We start from the raw sequence: 18341 nt of genomic DNA on the forward strand, positions 1-18341 counted from the left end.
CTAGAGAAAAATTGAGAGAAATCTAGAACAGTAATCCGGACAGTATTGCATTAGTCAAATAGAGGAGCAAGAAGTAGAAATAGTTAGTTCTCACTTTGCTGAGAAAAGAGCAAGAAATGTAGGAGAAGAAAAGCACTGAGTAGATAGTCAGAGGTCAGTGGGAGTTTGAGTTAGAAAGGATTGCAGGTTTTTGCCCTATTACAGGATCTCTTTCAACCAATCAGATTTAAAATGTGTATTCAAAAGGATCATGAGACACTGCCTTCTCACACCCAGGGTGGCTGCAAACTAATTCTAGACCCAGAGGCCTGCACCAAAGACTATCTGTGCTCTACCCTGGCCAGAGGGCCAGAGACCCTTATAAACTGTTACTTGCGGTCTATCCCAGGCAGGAGGCTGTGGGCTAAAGACTGTTTGTGCCTGGCCCTTCCCAGAGGGCAAGAGCTTCCCCCACAGACTATTGATTACTGTCTGCCTGTAATGAGGCAGAGTGAGGGACCACTACAATTGTTGGAGAATTCAGGCATCATCCCACCCCTGAAACAAGGGGACAAGCCCAGAAAAGCAGCATATCAAATCCCCCCCATGTGCCGGATGATGGAACGGGGAACCTTCCAACCAGGAAGGATGGAGGTCAAGAAGCTCACAGAGTGGCTCACCAAGTGCCAACAGCAGAAGCATGTGGTGCAGCTTGAGCAGCAGCAGCAATGCCTGCAACAGCAACTGATTCAAGAGCTGGGGGTCCAACACCAGCACCAAGAATGGCAGTGCTTGCAGCAGCTGGCTGTGTTGGTACTGACACCCAGCAGCTCCAATCCTGGGGGAGCAGTGACCCCGACTAACCCCATGGTGCTTGGGAGCCTGACAAAAATGGGTCCCAAAGGTGACCTGGAGGCCTTCCTCAGTTTCAGCTGAGTCTGGACCAGGGAATCTTGGGCATGTAAGCAGCCCCCAGGGCCAAGTGATGACCCTGTTAGACGTGGACGGAATTTGGATCTCCACCCTCATGAACTCTGTGGACAGACTCTGGTATGTCAGGACCTTGTGAAGCCCCCAGACACGTAGTATGCTGCTGCTGTTGGCAGGGTTACACAGATCGCTATCCTCAGGCCTGGGTCACCTTGACTGTGAGGGGGGATATGAGGATTATGATAGTGGATCTGTCACCAAGGCTGGCCTAGCCCATGATCTTAGGTCGAGACTGGAGCAGCTTCTTGGGGGTCCTGCACACCATGAGCCTCGAGTCCCAACAGCCCCAGGGCATCTTTGTGGGAGAGGTCCTGGAAGGGACAGACTGGGCACCCAGGAACCTCAACCCAAGCAACCAGCAATACTTCAAGGCTGACCAGGACCTTCTTGATGAAGGGGGTGATCGCAGGCCTCCCACTCATGATGAACCCCCTGGTTTAGACTCAGACTTTAACCATGATTAGTGGGAGGACCCAAACCTCAGATGGGCCTATGAGCAGTTGGCTCATGTTGATGGGAAGATTATGGAACCCATTCCCCAGGAAATGCAGTATCGCCGCTTCTAGTTGACTGGCAACTGCCTCTAGCGAGTCGATCATGACTCCCAGACCCAGGACATCCAGACCCAGCTGGTAGTCCCCCGATGCCACTGTCAGGCCACCTGGCAGCTTTCCCACATCATTCCCACGGCGGGACATCTGGGGCATGAGAAGACCTTAGCCCAGATCCTGATATGGTTCTTCTGGCCCAGGGTACACCAGGAGGTAAAGGGTTGTTTGTGACTTCTGTCCAGCATGTCAACTCACAGCCCCATGAGGGGTACTGAAGGCTTCCCTTGTTCCCCTGCCAGTGATCGACACCCCCTATGAGAGAGTCACAATGGACCTGGTAGGACCCTCCTGAAGAAAGTCATGGGGTTCCAATATATCCTGACAATCCTCAACTACACCACCTGGTTTGAGGAGGCAATCCCCCTCCAGAAAGTCACAGCAAAAACTGTGGTTACAGAATCTTTCCCTGGGTGTCTCTCCCCCAGGAAGTCCTGACAGACCAAGGTACCAATTTCACCTCACAACTGTTCCAACAGGTCTGTGACCTGTTATGAATGAAAAAGCTCCAAATGTCCGTGTATCACCTGCAGACTGATGGGTTAGTAGAGCAGTTTAATCAAACCCTTAAAGAGAGGATGTTGAAGTTTCCGCCAGAAGATCTGTGCCACTGGAACCAGCTTATCCCTCCCCTATTACTAGCCATTAGAGAAATTCCCCAGTCCTCGAGAAAGCTGAAGATGTCAGGGAGGTTGCACAGAGTGTAAATCAGGGAAGAATTTTGATTCAGTGTATTTTGGTATAATTCATTATTATGTTCCTGCAAATGCCTGTGAGGCCAAGTAACTGCTAGGATGGAATTTTTCAGGTACATGAATATGTCATTACAGTAAAACAATCTGAAACAATGCTACTGTACTGTATTGTACTGAACATTGGGTGTGTAATAAGGGTGTATTCCCTTTCCAGATTGCTTTTTAGGCAAGTTGGTTTGAATGGACTTGTAACTATGAACAGACCCATGTTACTAAGATTGCCTCTTGAATTGAATCCAGAGTTAACCTTCTGCCAAATGTAGGGGGTTTAGTGTTCACAGCCCAATACCACTTTTACACTAGCCTGGCTCCGTTAAATTCAATAACGTGCAACTGGCATGGAACTGATGTGGCAGTGGAGAATCACACCCACTGGGTTCTGGTTCAGCTCATTAAAGAAACTGGCTCAGGATGCAGAAGTTCAGATCAGAATTTACCATTAGTTTGCGGGGAGTTAGTTATAGTTCTCTCCCAACTGCATACATAAGTACTGTAGAATTGCTTCACCTCTGCCTTGCGTCTTGGGCAGCCACTTATCCCAGTGCAAAGTGCATGTAAGATGCTCCCATATTAGAATGGCCGTATATTATTCTGACATTGCACAGATGTGATAATTAAACAAAGTGTGAGTCAACGGAGGATAAATGCATTTATTTTCTGCTCAGCTGAAATTCTCAAGCTGGCTAGGTTTTTATATGCCATTCTGAAGTCAGGTTTAAAAACACTGAGGTTTTTTTAGAAAAAAAGTTCTAACCACCAAGACATACACAGTAGCCTCCCAAGTAACTTGACAATCATATTATACTTGTTCTTGTCCATTGCTGTCCCTCTGGGTAGTTGTCTTTTCTGTTCTTAATTTAGCGCTAGGCTCTGCCATTTTCACATTAAGTAATATCTTATTTCACAAATAGCTCCATCAAGGCCTTTGACTTTAAACTCTTCTCCATAGAGAATGCACCTCTATTTGTTCTGTAAAGCCCAGTGTACATAATACTGTTTCCCCCCAAAGTACAGAACTGTAGTACACAAGTTTCAATTGACTATTGTTGAACATTGCATAATAAAATTTAACTCTCTATCTTTTAAAAATGGTAGTGCAGTACCTTTGAGTGGTGGCATTGTTTCTGTTCTTTTTCCTTTAGATTTCAAACCTCAAAAAATCTTTGAATAAATACCCACTATTCTAGGAACCAGTACTACCAGGCATAATCATTTTTAAAATGTTATTTAGTCAGAGAAACACAATGAGTATCTTAAAAATGTCTCATTTTTTCCCTCTTCCTAGAAATATGACTACATCATCAGCGATGTTATCCACTGGAAATGGGCCATTTGTAAAAATCACCAAAGCAGCTAACCAGAGCCTAATACTTACACCAAGGTAGGCATCAATGCATCTTTCTCACATTAAGGATCAAATTGATTATAGTGGTAAATAAAAATAAATATAATAATAAATGTCTTGTTCTACTTTACTTTAGTTGAAATCCAATGTGGTCTAGTATATAAGGCACTGCCCTGGGAGCCAGGAGACCTAGATTCTATTCCATCTCTGCCACTGACTTTGTGTGTGACCTGGGGCAAGTCATTTCATGTCTCTGTTTCCCCTGCCATGTGTTGTGTATTGTAAGCTTTTGGGGCAGGGACTGTCTCTATCTGTTTGTATGTTACAATCTTGGTTAGGGCATCTAGGTGCTACTGTGATTACAGTAATAAATAGTACTATTCTTGCATAGCATTTGTATCCGTAGATCTCAAAGTTTTTACATTAAGTATCATTAACCCCATTTTACAGATGGAGAATAAGGGGTCCAGAGAAGTGAAGTGACTTGGCCAATATCATCACTCAGATTGATGGCAAGAATAGAAGAACCCAGATCTGTTAACCCAGTCCAGTGTCCTATTTTGTAGCCCACACTGCTTCTCATATTAAATATAAAATGTTAGGAAAATACTGAAAACTGGTGATTTGTGACCAGTCCATAACAAGAACAGAGAGCAATACAAATGTAATAGCCAGCTAGAAAAAAAAAAAAAGCATGTCCTTCTCTTCCTGGTTGGCTATGTTTTAAGGCAAGTGGTAGTAACAAAAATAAAATGAGGCGTGTATAGTGCTTCTGGCTTTGTCTCCATATCTTTCTTACGGAAATCAGCTCATTAAGCGAGGAGCTGTTCAGAATCATATCCTAGCCCCTAATCTCTTTTACCTTATATCGTATCTGATGTGACTTTGAAGGATTCCTATGGGTTTGGAATAACTGGGAGCTTTTCTTGACTCTAGACCCTGAATTTAATGGTTTTAAAGAATTATGTTCACAAGAGGTGCCCGTGCTTTAGGCACACCTATAAAAGGAGAGGTGCTTGCCATTGACTAGCAAGACAGTTCACACCTCAGTTAAAACAATGCCTTAAAGGAGCTAAGAAAGCTTAGTAGTCCTATCACATTAACAGTTACATTTTCCTGGAACCTTGATGGATGCACTGACACAGAAAATCACCATATAATTGCTCAGTTGCTTAGACTGGATTGAAGATGGGATGCATCAATAGTCTTGTAGGCTTCACTTATGAGCCATATTGCACAATAGTAAAGCTATAGAGAATATTTAATTTGCTGCAGAGTTTTCTTTTTCCCTGCTGGGAGCTGATTGATACATTTTCTGTTCTAATTCTATTCTGTTAATACCAAATATTTATCAGTCTCACTGGTGGTGGGGGAAAAAAAACATCTTAGAGTAATGGAGCATCATTAAAAGCTATTTTTCTTTTTTTAATAAAATGTATGTCTAAACAAGCATTGCCATGAGAGATCTTAAAGAGCAGCCTATGATTTAAAGGTGTCTTCTATTACTATCAGTTAGACACTAAAGAATGAGGAGAACAAGAGGAAAAGGAAGAAGACCGTTCATCTTAACTGCATTCCTACTGCAGAAAGAGATTTCTTTTCTGTTTATCATCTGAACTCCTGATAAGGGTCACTGTATTGTGGTGATACCATTATACCCTCATGTAGTTTCACAGAAGTTGTAATGTTACAGAATGAGAGGACGATTAGACAGTGTTTTTCTTTTAGTAAAATAAACTAATAATAATAAAAGTCAACTGATAATCAATACATGAAGGCCAGATCCCACACTGCATTTAGTCCTTACTCAGTCAAAACTCCCTTTGAAGGTTGCAGGAGTTTTGACTGATTAAGGATAGTAAAATGTGACCCAGAGATGAAACCACTGTTCACATCCGGGACACACAGGGAATTTATTTACTGACAGAAGGATAACATTTGCATTGGGCCAGATCCTAGCCCTAGAAGCATTGGTGGGGCTTAACACGAAGCAGCTCTGTGGCATGGCAGGCTCCACAGCCAGAGATGGGTTAGAGATTTGGGGGGCCCTGGGTCAGAGCAAGTGGGGGCCCCTCTCCACCCCCTTCCTCCTCCGCCAGTGCTCCTACCAGGGAAATGGGGTAGGGGCATGGGGGCTTGCCCCCCCACAAACTCCTGGTGGGAAGCTGGGTCAGGGTTCAGGGGCTTCCCCCACTGCCCAGCTGGAGCACCGGGAGGACAGGAGGAATGGTGCAAGCAGCCATCAAAGTCATCCACCACCACCGCAGGAGTTGCTGCCAGCCCAGCTTCTATATACAGTGTGACAAGTGGGCCTTTTGGAGGTCACGCAGGGGAAGCAGTCAGCATGCACCAGGCCTCCCTGACATTTCAATGGGAGAGGAGGGGGATTAGAACTGGGCAAATAATTGATTTTTCTGGCTCATTGGCAGCTCTGAAACATTGAAAAACAATTTTGGTTTGAATCAAACCAAAATAAAAATTCTGAAAAATTTTGGCAAATTGAAAATGTCAAGAGATGTTTCATTTTGTATCAAACAGAACATTTCATTTGACCCAAAATAAAATGTATTGTTTCCTTTCCAGATGCTTTTAAAAATAATAGCAAAGGAAATGAACGGCTAGATTCACAAATGTGGGAATGAGGGGAAGGGAAAGAGCTGGTGCTGCCTATCTTATAACCTTTATCCCAGTGATTAGGGTGCTTACACAGGATGTGGGAGACCCAGGTTCATTCTCCCCCTCTGCCGGATGTAAAAAAGAGATTTGAACGCAGCTCTCCAACATTGCAGGAGTGTAACCCTAGCCACTGGACTGTAGCGTATGCCTCCGTGGGGCTGTTTCAGTCTCTCCTATTGAAGCTGTTCTATTGGTTAGGGCACTTTTCTGCAGTGTGGGAGACCCAAGTTCAAATCCCTTCTCCACATCAGGTACGGTGGGGCAATTGGATTCAGTTGAATGCCTTAAACACTGGCTAAAAGTTATTAGGTTGGTGGCACCACCTTCTCTCTGTCCATTTTGCGAATCGCACCAAATCCCAAATCATTGTTTTGGCCAAAAGCATTTGGCAAATTTGTTTCAAAATCAGGAATACTTTCAGGCTGGTCCAAACTGCATATTTCGGCAAATAAACCATTCAACTGAAAATTTTCATCCAGCTCTAAGGGGAATGGATCCTCCTCAGCTACCCAGCTGGCATCAATAGGAATGACAAATGGGATGAACAGTCCAAAGCCAGTCTCCAGACTGACAGCTCCAACATGAAGTAAAGGTGGAGGCCCACTAGCTTGAAGTCCCTCTGATCATGGCAAACAGAGGGTGTCAGCAGTGTAAGAAATATCTCAGTGAGTTGCCACTCCTACCCATAGCTCCCTGCTATAGATTAAAGAGTGGGAGATGCTAGATGTTGTATCACCATCATAGAAGGCATGGGCCCTGTCCAGATGAGCTAACGTTCTATCCCACCTCCCGCTGAACCTGCATAAGGAGTGGGCTGCATTAGTTCCTGCACCCTCTGCAGCTCCATGGAATCCATGTAAGGCAGTTTGGTAGAGATGGAGCTCCTATGCAAAAGTTCCCAGTTACTGTGCAATCCTGCTGGGAGCCGGTGTGTTCGCTGCCCTACCCTTTTCTGTGCCATGTTATTCATCCTCCCTGCCAGATGGCCCAATGTACAGCTGGTTTACAAGGGCTTATGAGTTTTCAATGGGAGTTTGAGTAAAGACTGAAGAATTTGGCTTCAATGGTGTAAACCACATCCTTGGGGTTATATGTAAGACTGAAAATAGGAGATATTTGCAATGTGAAAACTATACAGTGATTCTGGATTACAATATGAGAGTGTATGTTATTGTATAATAGGGAAATGTTGATAGCTACATTTATACAATCATGCTATATTACTCTGTATACATTTAAAAAACAAACTGTGCATTAAACTAGTCCTCCAGTGATATTCTTTCCCAGTATATTTTTGTATATATCAAATTTAATTGGTGGCACAGGCACTGTCCCCAGTGTTCAGATTCATTACAAGCTATGAAGATAATCTTAAAACCTCTGGGTGTCAGAAATGCTTGAGTAGTTTTGATCTGTGGCCTTGTGCTCTTCAGGCTTCTGGCTTTATGTCTCTTCTAAATAATTCCTAAGCCTTTATATGTGTCTATATATATTCTACAGTGCAGTGTTATCTCCATGAAAGCTAAACTGATATCAGACTAATATATATATTTTTTTAATTCTTTGGTTACACTGATCTCTAGTGGCAAGTTCCTGAAAACACCTAAGAAGGCAGCAAAAAATCCATAGTGAATTCAGTTTGTATTGGATTCAGAATTTTAGCAGATGACATTCCCCCCCTAAAGATTAAGCTACTTTTATTTCTATAATACGCTGTTTTTAATCAAATGCACAGCAAAGGAGAAATTATATGTGCAATATCCATTTAAGCATTGGGCAGTACAGGCAAATTACTGCATATTAACACCATGGTTTTACTTTAGAATAAGGAAACAAAACAAAAGAAGTTTTATAGTGATTCTAAACTGCACTTAAACATATGCATGTAATGTCACCTGGCATGCAGATACCTGTGTTTTTAACAACTGTGCTTTCATTCTAGCAAACAGTGTCTCAGTAATCTGGTGATTTATCTACAATGCAACAATAAACGTAAGTAAGTGTTTCATAAGAAACTTCCACTTCAAAAATAAAATTGTTAGGTCCATAAACTTCATGTATATTGTTTGAAAGATTTTGGCAGTGAAATATAAACTGTATTTTCATATAAACCATGAAGCAGGAACATTTACTATGTTCAGTTGTTTGCATACAACGGGTGCAAACAAAAAGAAGATATCCACCACCCCCTCCTCCCACCCTCCCACCCTCCTGAACTTTAGGGAAGATCAGATCCTGTTCCAGACTGGAACTTTGCATCTTGGGCACATCTTGAAATACGGCATAAATTAATTTCAGATCTCCCCTCCCCTTTCAAATTTCAGCTTGTGGAAAACGACTCATAACTCAGGAGATCAGTGCAAGGATTGTAGGTGGAAGTGATGCCAAAGAAGGAGCTTGGCCTTGGGTAGTCTCACTGTTTTTTAATGAAAAACCTATATGTGGAGCTTCCCTCATCAGTGATGAATGGCTAGTCTCAGCAGCGCACTGTGTATATGGGTAATGTTTACTTTCTCCTTAAGTTAATACATATACCATGTTGGCACTCCCAAATGTTCATGTATAATGATGGAAAGATGCTCATTCATAAAGCTGGGTTACGGAATGGCCCTGACCTGTCAATCAGATACGCATGGGGCAACACTGCTAGCCACATAGGGTATGTCTACACTGTGATAAAAGACCTGCGGCATTGGTCTGCTCACTTGGACTCACAGGGCTCAGGCTGCGGGGCTATAAAATTTCAATGTAGGCATTCAGCCTTGGGCTGTAGCACGAACTCTGAGACCCCGCAAGGGGAGAAGGTCTCAGAGCCTAGGCTCCAGCCCAAGCCTGAAAGTCTGCACTGAAATTTTTAGACCCTCAACCTGGGCCCTGCTGACATGGGCTCTGTGACTTGGTACCGCAGGTTTTTTATTGCAATGTAAACAAACCCATAAAGTCCCACTGAAGTCAATAGGAACCACATATTCACAGGGATCTCCCCTTATGTATCCTATGAAAGAGAATAGATATGGTTGCCTTTGATAGCAGGGAACTGAACTCATTGACCAGGAGGTACGTCCAATCCTATATTGTAATGTTCTGATGGATCTGACTACGGAATCAGGGCTTACATTTATGGTTTTAATAATATTCTGTTATTGTTGCCTCAGTAAAATGACTTTTTCATGCTAGAATAATGTTGTTTTGCCAAATTAATTGTTTATTTTCAAAGTTGAAAAAGAATTATTCAGTGGTCTGAAGGCCCATCAGATAAATGATTCAGATTAGGTATTTGAAAATCATACCCAATAACAAAACTGTTCAAATGGAGAATAGCCAGAGTCAACAGAAAGTATGAGGAAAAATTAATGTAGGGGACTTGAGACAGTTCTGTAGGATTTTTCAAACACGTAATCTCTCTTTCTCTCTCTCCCATCCCCCAATGTATAATATTGTGGTGAAAACTCATATACAGCAGGGACCCAGTTTTATAAAAATGACATGACCACTGAAGTCTGCACCAGACTAGGGAAAATCCTGAAATTAGTGATAGGTATAGTTAACAACCCAGCTCATCATTTAATTATTATGTACTGAATTATTCATTCACCTAATAAGAGATGGAGTCCAGCTCACAGCTCCTGGAGTTTTTAGTAGCCCCACATTTCAATGACTCCAGTAAGGAGTCACTGAAATCAAGAGACACTTTTTTGAAAATGGAAGGTAGTATACATTAAATATATGATACCTCATCAAGCATTTGCAGTTTATCCGTAATTAGTTGGGTGTCTTCATTACTCACTCAGAGCTTTCCCAATGGTGTGAGAGTAAAGAATGACATCTTATCTCATAAAGGTAAATTTAGTATTGCCTGTGTAATTATGACTCTCTGCCATACACTATGAGAGACTGATCAAGATTTACACTACTCTATACAATTGGAATGAATCTCAATTTGTCTGAATAGATGTGTTAATCAGCTCAAGTAGTCTCTATGGTGCACTACCCAGAATGTGAGGAGATGAGGTATATTTTAAAATATTTCCTACAATATGTCACCATGATGTCTACAATTAAAGTGCTGTAGGGAGGACCAAGAATAGGAAAACATAGTGTTTAAAAAATCATGGAAGAGCTATCACTATTGTAAGTAACTAAATTCCATTTATTTATGTCTGAATATTGGTGACATGGCAGAATTTACTGAAGCCTTCTCTATCTATTGCTACCTATGAGCACTTAGCAGATGATTTCCCAATAATCTGCTACACATCATCTATTCATCTCCTCAGTTATCATACCCTTTTACAATGACTTGCCACCATTCCTTTTGTGATAACTGTCTCAAAGTTATTTCCATCTCTGTGCCTGATGTGACCAAAGTACATAAGTTTGTGCCGGTTGATTTCTGACAACAGAGTCTGCTTCTCTCCAGCAATGTTCCGAACATAAACATTCCTCATCTTTTCCATCCAGGAGATATGCAAAAGTCTTTGCCAGCACCACATTTCAAAGGCTTCAGTTTTCTTCTTCTCAGAAGCCTTAATTTCCCACAATTCACATCCGTAGGTTGCTATTGAGAAAATTAAGTTTTTCACCAGTTGAAACTTTGTACGTTTTAAGATTCTATGGGTTTTTTTCCGAATTTTTGTTACGGGGTCATTGCAGAGCAAACCATCCCTACATTTCTTCCAATTTCTTTAGAACAGCCTCCTTGGTTGGATATGTATGATCCCAGATAACTCAGCAGGACAGTGGGGTGGGAGGAGGTATTGTTTCATGATTTCTGTGTGTATATAAAGTCTGCTGCAGTTTCCACGGTAAACATCTGATGAAGTGAGCTGTAGCTCACGAAAGCTCATGCTCAAATAAATTGGTTAGTCTCTAAGGTGCCACAAGTCCTCCTTTTCTTTTTGAAATCATTTACTATCTCTACATCTTGAGCATTAATTGAGGTGTTTGCTTGCATCTTGTTTTTGTTAATCGTGTAGATGTACATGAATTTTATTTTCACCATATTCAGAGAGAGTCTGTATTCATCACTGTGTTTTTACAGACACCAATATTTGCTGCATTTCAATCACAATAGAGAACTGAAGGAAATCTGGGTGCTCAGCTTCCACCAGCTCATAAGTATTTATATTGTTTGTAAATCAGTTCATTCAGTGGACATTTGATGATTCAAAACAACTTCAGCTATAAAGCAGGTCTCTAACTAAAGTACATCCTTTACAGCTTAACAATAAATACAGATTGTAGAAGAACAAACTTGTCATATTTCTTTTTTCATTTAAATGCTGTGTTTCTATTATGTTCAGATAGTCTTAACTTCTGATTTTCTAGATTTTTTCTTCAGCTGTAGGTTAAAAAAAAAATTAAAAATCAGATTTCTAATGGTATGTCTACTCTGCAATCAGGTACGATTGCAGCATGTCTAGACATACCTGAGCTAACTTTGATCTAGCTAGCCTGAGTAACAATAGCCGTGAAGGTGTGACAGCATGGGACTAGTCTTGTCCACCCTGAACCCTGGACACATACACTGTCCATGCTACAGTGGTTTCACTGCTATTGTAACTTGAGCTAGCTTTGAGCTAGCTAAATTAAAGCTAGTTTTGGTATGTCTATATGTGATGCAATCACACCTCCCAGTTGCAGTGTAGACATACCCTCAGTCTACCATCCCCAAGGTATTTCATGCTCATAATTTTCTATCTGAGGGATGATTATTAATTGCATGGGAATTTTTAATTTCAGCTGTTTAAAGGGTCATAATAATTAATGATTCTTCAATAATTGTACTATTGTCCAAGCATCTCGGTATAAATGTATTATTGGCTTAATACCAAAAATGAACTGATGATTCTGTGATACTAAACTTTAGGCCACTAGTGCTGTCAGAAAACCAGAGGCAATTTCAAATGATACTATGCTATTCCACTTAATCTGAAAAAATATACCAAGTGTGTGTATGTAAAATAATATATATTTTTGAGGGGATTAAAGATTAATACAAATTATACATGGCAAATTGTTCAAGTCCTTCATTTGATCATAAATAATTGTGAATATTCATTGCAATCTCTAGGAGGAATTTAATACCATCTCAGTGGAAAGGAGTGCTCGGCTTGCATACCACTTTGAATCTCACATATCCTCAGACAGTAATTCGAAAGATCGATCAAATTGTCATAAATCCTCATTATAACAAGCGCACAAAAAATAATGACATTGCTATGATGCATCTTCAATTCAAAGTGAATTATACAGGTAGGATTGCTGATCTTCTCTTATACATTTATTTACTCTGTATGAATTAATTTGAGCTAGCTCCAAGTGGACTAGTCAACCTGACTTTACTCAGTAATGACAGGTTTATGGGATACTTGGACTTGTCCTTATAAATTAGATATAACCTTGGGAAAACCAATCCTGCACTTGTTGGACATTTTGCCTGAGCAAGGAAGAGAGGGTTTGGATCAATGTGCATTTTGGTAACTGACATCACAAAAACCAGAATACTGGAATCAAGCTGAAAATAATTATTTCTCTTTCACAGATTACATACAGCCTATTTGCTTACCAGAAGCAAGTCAACAGTTTTTGCCAGGAATTAATTGCTCTGTTGCTGGCTGGGGTAGAACTACAAATCAAGGTGAGTCACCACACTTTTAAAAATACCACACAAAATAAGGAAGAAAACTTTGTTTGCTGTCAGAGATGTATTTTTTACTTTACATTTTAAAGACTTCAAGTGATGGGAAATCTACCACATCGCTTGGGAAGTTGTTCCAATGGCTAATTTCCCTCCCTGTTAACAAAGTATGTCTTATTTCCAGTTTGATTTCCATTATCATGTTTCTGATTGTGTGCACACAATAGAAATCAATGTGAACTGCCTGTACATATTTGTGGGCGGGATTTGTATGTAATAGTAATATCTGCCTCTTAAATAGCATCTTTCATCAGTATTTCTCAAAGCGGCTTACAAAGGAAGTGTTATAATAATTTTACAAGTGGGGAAACTGAGTCACAGAGTGGTGAGATGACTTGCACAATATCACCCAGCAGTTGAGTGGCAAAGCCACAGCTAGAATGAAGGTATCCTGAGTACCAGTCCAGTGCTCTCTTTATTCAGCCACCTTCTGTGACATGAAAGATCTCGAAAAAGGTCATATACTGTGACTGATTTTTTTGCCATTCACTATAATGGAGTACTCTTCATATGGAAAAAAATGTCCATCATTTCCTTGTTTTTGTAGATTTAAGGCTGAAATCCTGCTTTTCACTTCATTCCATCTTGCTAAAGCAACGGCAGATGCAGAGAGAGATAAAATTCAGATCCAGATTTTGAACATCCCTGCCTTCAGGAGCATTCGGGTGCAAGAAGTTGGTTCCAGTCCTTCTCTAGAGGAAGGCCATTTTCATAAAATCGGATTGTTCAGTTTGGATGAGCACCAGGCAGTTCATATGCCATACCACAAGCTCGTCAGAAGTGGGGGAAAGAAAAGGGGACTTTTCTGCTGTTGAGAAACTTCAGCGAAGGAGGGCTGTTTATCTAAATTTTTTTAAATTAAAAAAATATTTAGGCTCATTTTAGACAAAAGGCTGAAATTTAGGCCCAGTGTGAACATTTCTGGGGTTGTTGCCTGTTCTTAACGAAGATCCCATATTGTCATGGCTGGGTTGTGGGCAGCCAGACCTAGTAGCCAGAGCCAGAGTCACTAGACAGGAATCAGGGTCAGAAGACAAACTGGAGGTCAGAACCATGAATCACATGACAGGAAATCAAGCCAGAGGAGCAGGAGCAGGAGGGCACATAGTCCAGAACAGGGTGGAGCCCAGCTGTTTCCTGTGCCTGTTGCTGGACCAGCAGGCCAGTCAGCTGCTCTGGGATGCCACCAAAAGTACTGCAAGGGCAGAGCTTCAAACTGGGGCTGGGCTTCTTGGATCCCAGGTAAGCAAGCCTTAGCAGGCTGCCAGATGGAGGGCTGGAATATGGCTGTTCCTATAAACCAGGGATCATAGAATCATAGAATATCAGGGTTGGAAGGGGCCTCAGGAGGTCATCTAGTCCAACCCCCTGCTCAAAGCAGGACCGATCCCCAATTAAATCATCCCAGCCAGGACTTTGTCAAGCCTGACCTTAAAAACTTCTAAGGCAGGAGATTCCACCACCTCCCTAGGTAACGCATTCCAGTGTTTCACCACCCTCCTAGTGAAAAATTTTTTCCTAATATCCAACCTAAATCTCCCCCACTGCAACTTGAGACCATTACTCCTTGTTCTGTCATCGGCTACCACTGAGAACAGTCTAGAGCCATCCTATTTGGAACCCCCTTTCAGGTAGTTGAAAGCAGCTATCAAATCCCCCCTCGTTCTTCTCTTCCGTAGACTAAACATCCCCAGTTCCCTCAGCCTCTCCTCATAACTCATGTGTTCCAGTCCCCTAATCATTTTTGTTGCCCTCTGCTGGACTCTTTCCAATTTTTCCACATCCTTCTTGTAGTGTGGGGCCCAAAACTGGACACAGTACTCCAGATGAGGCCTCACCAGTATCGAATAGAGGGGAACGATCACGTCCCTTGATCTGCTGGCAATGCCCCTACTTATACATCCCAAAATGCCATTGGCCTTCTTGGCAACAAGGGCACACTGTTGACTCATATCCGGCTTCTCGTCCACTGTAACCCCTTGGTCCGTTTCTGCAGAATCCACTGTAACCCCTAGGTCAAGGCCAATGGGGCTGCAGGAAGCAGCGGCAAGGACATCCCTCGGCCCACACCGCTTCCCGCAGCCCCCATTGGCCTAGGATGGCAAACTGCGGCCAGTGGGAGCCGCGATCGGCCGAACCTGCGGTTGTGGCAGGTAAACAAACTGGCCCGGCCCACCAGGGGTCTTACCCTGGCGGACTGTGTGCCAAAGGTTGCCAGTCCTTGCTATAAACCTTGGAAACCCAGGTTTATGACTTGTGGGCCATGACACATACATGCTGCCATGCCCAATTCAACCACATCAATGACAGAGAATTCTCACGTACATGTTTTTGGTGGCAAACATTTTAAAATGTCCCAAATGATTATTTTAAAATTTAAAATTTGCCAAAATTTCAGCCTGCAACCAATTTTTATGATCCTTACATAACCCACCCAAAATAAAAATTGCCATTTAAAAATGAACACACCCTGAAATGTATTTATACTGTACTTCATAATAAAGCAGATTTCCACTTTTCAGAGATTGTTATTGCAGATGGAGCCAAATTCTGTCCTGAGACAAAGGAGGTAGCACAGGGGAATCTGATGGCAGAATGTGGCTCATAGGATATTATTATTACTGGTAAGGATGCATGCAGAGGAAAGAATGCAGCTTGACTGTTAGAGCCTAGGCTGAATTTCCAGAGCTGAGAATTTACATTTTCATTTGTAAATCAATCCTATTGATCTGGTGTCACAGAGCAATAAACATGGAACAACTCTGCCATTTTTGCTGACCTACTTTCAGAGTACAATTGCGCCATAAAACTGTGGTTAATAATTAATAACATACATTGGTGTAAGGGGTTCAAATGACCAACTGAAAATCATACAATGTACTCAAAGAATCTGGATAGTCGAAGCCACATTTTTAATTAATCCTTAGATCCATGCATCATAATATTCATTTATTTTAGTGGTCTTCATTAAGTTATTTGAAAAACAAAATTTAGTGGTGATCCCTATTATAAAAGCTCAGGGTGTCATTCACTACTGTTTACTCAAGAATAACTCCAATGACTGAGGAGTAAGGGGGGCCTAGTGCACAACACACTGGACTGAGACTCAGGAGATGGGTATTCAAATCCTAGCTCAGCCTTATTTCAATTTGTGATCTTGGGCAAGTCACATAATATACCCTGCCTCAGTTCCCCGTCTGTAAAATAGAGTTAATAAATTCTACCTCACAGAGGATAAAATCTATTAATGATAGTGAGCCAGGGCCTTTTAAGTTCCTAGATACATTTTAATGAGGTATAAACTGAAGTAATGACATGGCAACCCAGGCCCTCGATAGTGCTGTGTAATGAAAGTGAAATTTCTGAATCACTAAGAATAATGGCTGTTGTTTATGCTATGCATTTTGATCAGTTTGGTTGTGTATACTCTCTATTTTGATCAGGTTCCACTGCAAACATATTGCAAGAAGCAGAGGTCCCTCTTATAACAAATGAGAAATGCCAACAACAGATGCCAGAATATAATATTACAGAGAATATGATGTGTGCAGGCTATGATGAAGGAGGAATAGATTCCTGTCAGGTAAGTAAAAACAACCCATTTGCATTGCTAATATTATATTCCTTCTAATTACTGAACAGCTCACTGGTTGGTCCTCTGATCATTAAAAACTAGCCACTCGCTGTCAGAATATAATTTCTACTCAGAGCCTTACATATTTCATACTGTAACAAGATACATGCTTCAAAGATTACAAGCTCATATATTTTAAGGTCCGAAGGAACCTTTCTGATATTAAAAAACCCCACTACAGAGCGATATGGGGTGTTGGAAGTGCCACATGTTGAACTTCACACAGTTTCTGGTCAGCAATCTCCTCAAGAGGAAGAGATGTTTGTGGGTGAAAATGTGAGGTGTGAAGCTTAAATACCAAGCTGATACAAGCCTAAGAAAGACTTTAGCTGGATGGATGGAGAGCAGCAAGGGGGCATTACCTTCAAGCATTTAGACCCCATAGATCCTCAAGAAATGGAAGCTCCAACAACTTGCAGGGGCTGCCCTTCTCTGTGACAAGACAACATTGTTAGAATCATGAATCGTAGAATATCAGGGTTGGAAGGGACCTCAGGAGGTCATCTAGTCCAACCCCCTGCTCAAAGCAGGACCAATCCCCAACTAAATTGCTCTCTTATGATCTTCCTGCCCTCTAGCAGCATAGCTTCCTAAGGAGCCATTGTCCACCCCAGCTCAGCCTACAATGCACTCCCTCTCTATGGGAAGGCAGGCAGCACTGAATTCTGTGTCTAGCTTCCACTTAGTTCTGCTTGAACTCTTAGTTCTAGCGGCATGAACTCTGTTTTTGCTGACAGTTTTCATCACATTCTAATGGGAGCATGCTACGTAATGTGGTTCTCACTGGATCTACACTGTGCTGCTTCTGGCTTGTGCCCCATAACTGCAAGACTAGACCAAATGAAGTTGCCTTTAGGGAGTTACAGCAGACTCCCAGAAAAAAGGAGGTCATACTGCTTTGGCTCCACTCCACATTCCTTAAGCTTGTGTGGCTTTCCCTACCTGTTTTGCTTTTATTTGTTTCCCCTAATGCCACACTGAAGAGGGAAGAGCGGGGCCTTAATACTATACAGAGTGCAACAAATCAGTGTTGTAATCAATAACCAAAGAACCATGAATTAGGAAGGATATAGCAAGTGCAGACAGCCTGTAGCCTTCTGCAGCTCCTCTTCAGCCTTTGAGAGAGAGATTTTATTCCCCCAGACCTTTTTCAGAAGTCCCCGGTGCAAACCCCACTTATACAGGATTTGTGCAGGGTAAGAGAATATAACCTAAAGTTGATAAGTAAAACAATTAATGCAAAGGGTTCTACTATGCTTCATGGTTGATACAGTTCATGACTAACAGGTGTCTAAGAGCTTAAGATCACACATTATGTTAAAAAATTTAGTAAACAGTGTTCTCTTTTGAGTATTTCTCCATGTGGATCCCCTTCTGGGCACATCAGGAGTATGTGCACCAAAACTGGGATACACACAGGCAAAACAGCTTGAAGATCCAAAGTTACTTTAAGATCAAGAGCAGTTCTTTTTTTAACTTTTGAATTTCAATATTGCAGGGAGATTCAGGAGGGCCCCTGATGAGTCAAGACAGTAACAGGTGGCTTTTGGCAGGTGTGACATCCTTTGGCTATCAATGTGCATTGCCCCAGCGTCCTGGAGTGTACGTTCGAGTCACACAATTTGTGGACTGGATAAAACAATTCATACGTTAG

The 18341-nt window shown here is 41.7% G+C and overlaps 1 protein-coding gene across 1 annotated transcript in view; it reads left to right on the forward strand.

Moving 5' to 3' along the window:
• Positions 1-18341, forward strand: part of TMPRSS15 (transmembrane serine protease 15) — an 88296-nt gene extending 69955 nt beyond the window's left edge. The window contains 7 exon segments of the mRNA XM_073329227.1: positions 3618-3713; positions 8296-8345; positions 8678-8852; positions 12427-12608; positions 12898-12993; positions 16497-16636; positions 18186-18341. Coding sequence (XP_073185328.1) covers positions 3618-3713; positions 8296-8345; positions 8678-8852; positions 12427-12608; positions 12898-12993; positions 16497-16636; positions 18186-18341 — 895 coding nt within the window.

This window comes from Lepidochelys kempii, chromosome 1 (assembly GCF_965140265.1).
Source record: "Lepidochelys kempii isolate rLepKem1 chromosome 1, rLepKem1.hap2, whole genome shotgun sequence".
Lineage (NCBI taxonomy): Eukaryota > Metazoa > Chordata > Testudines > Cheloniidae > Lepidochelys > Lepidochelys kempii.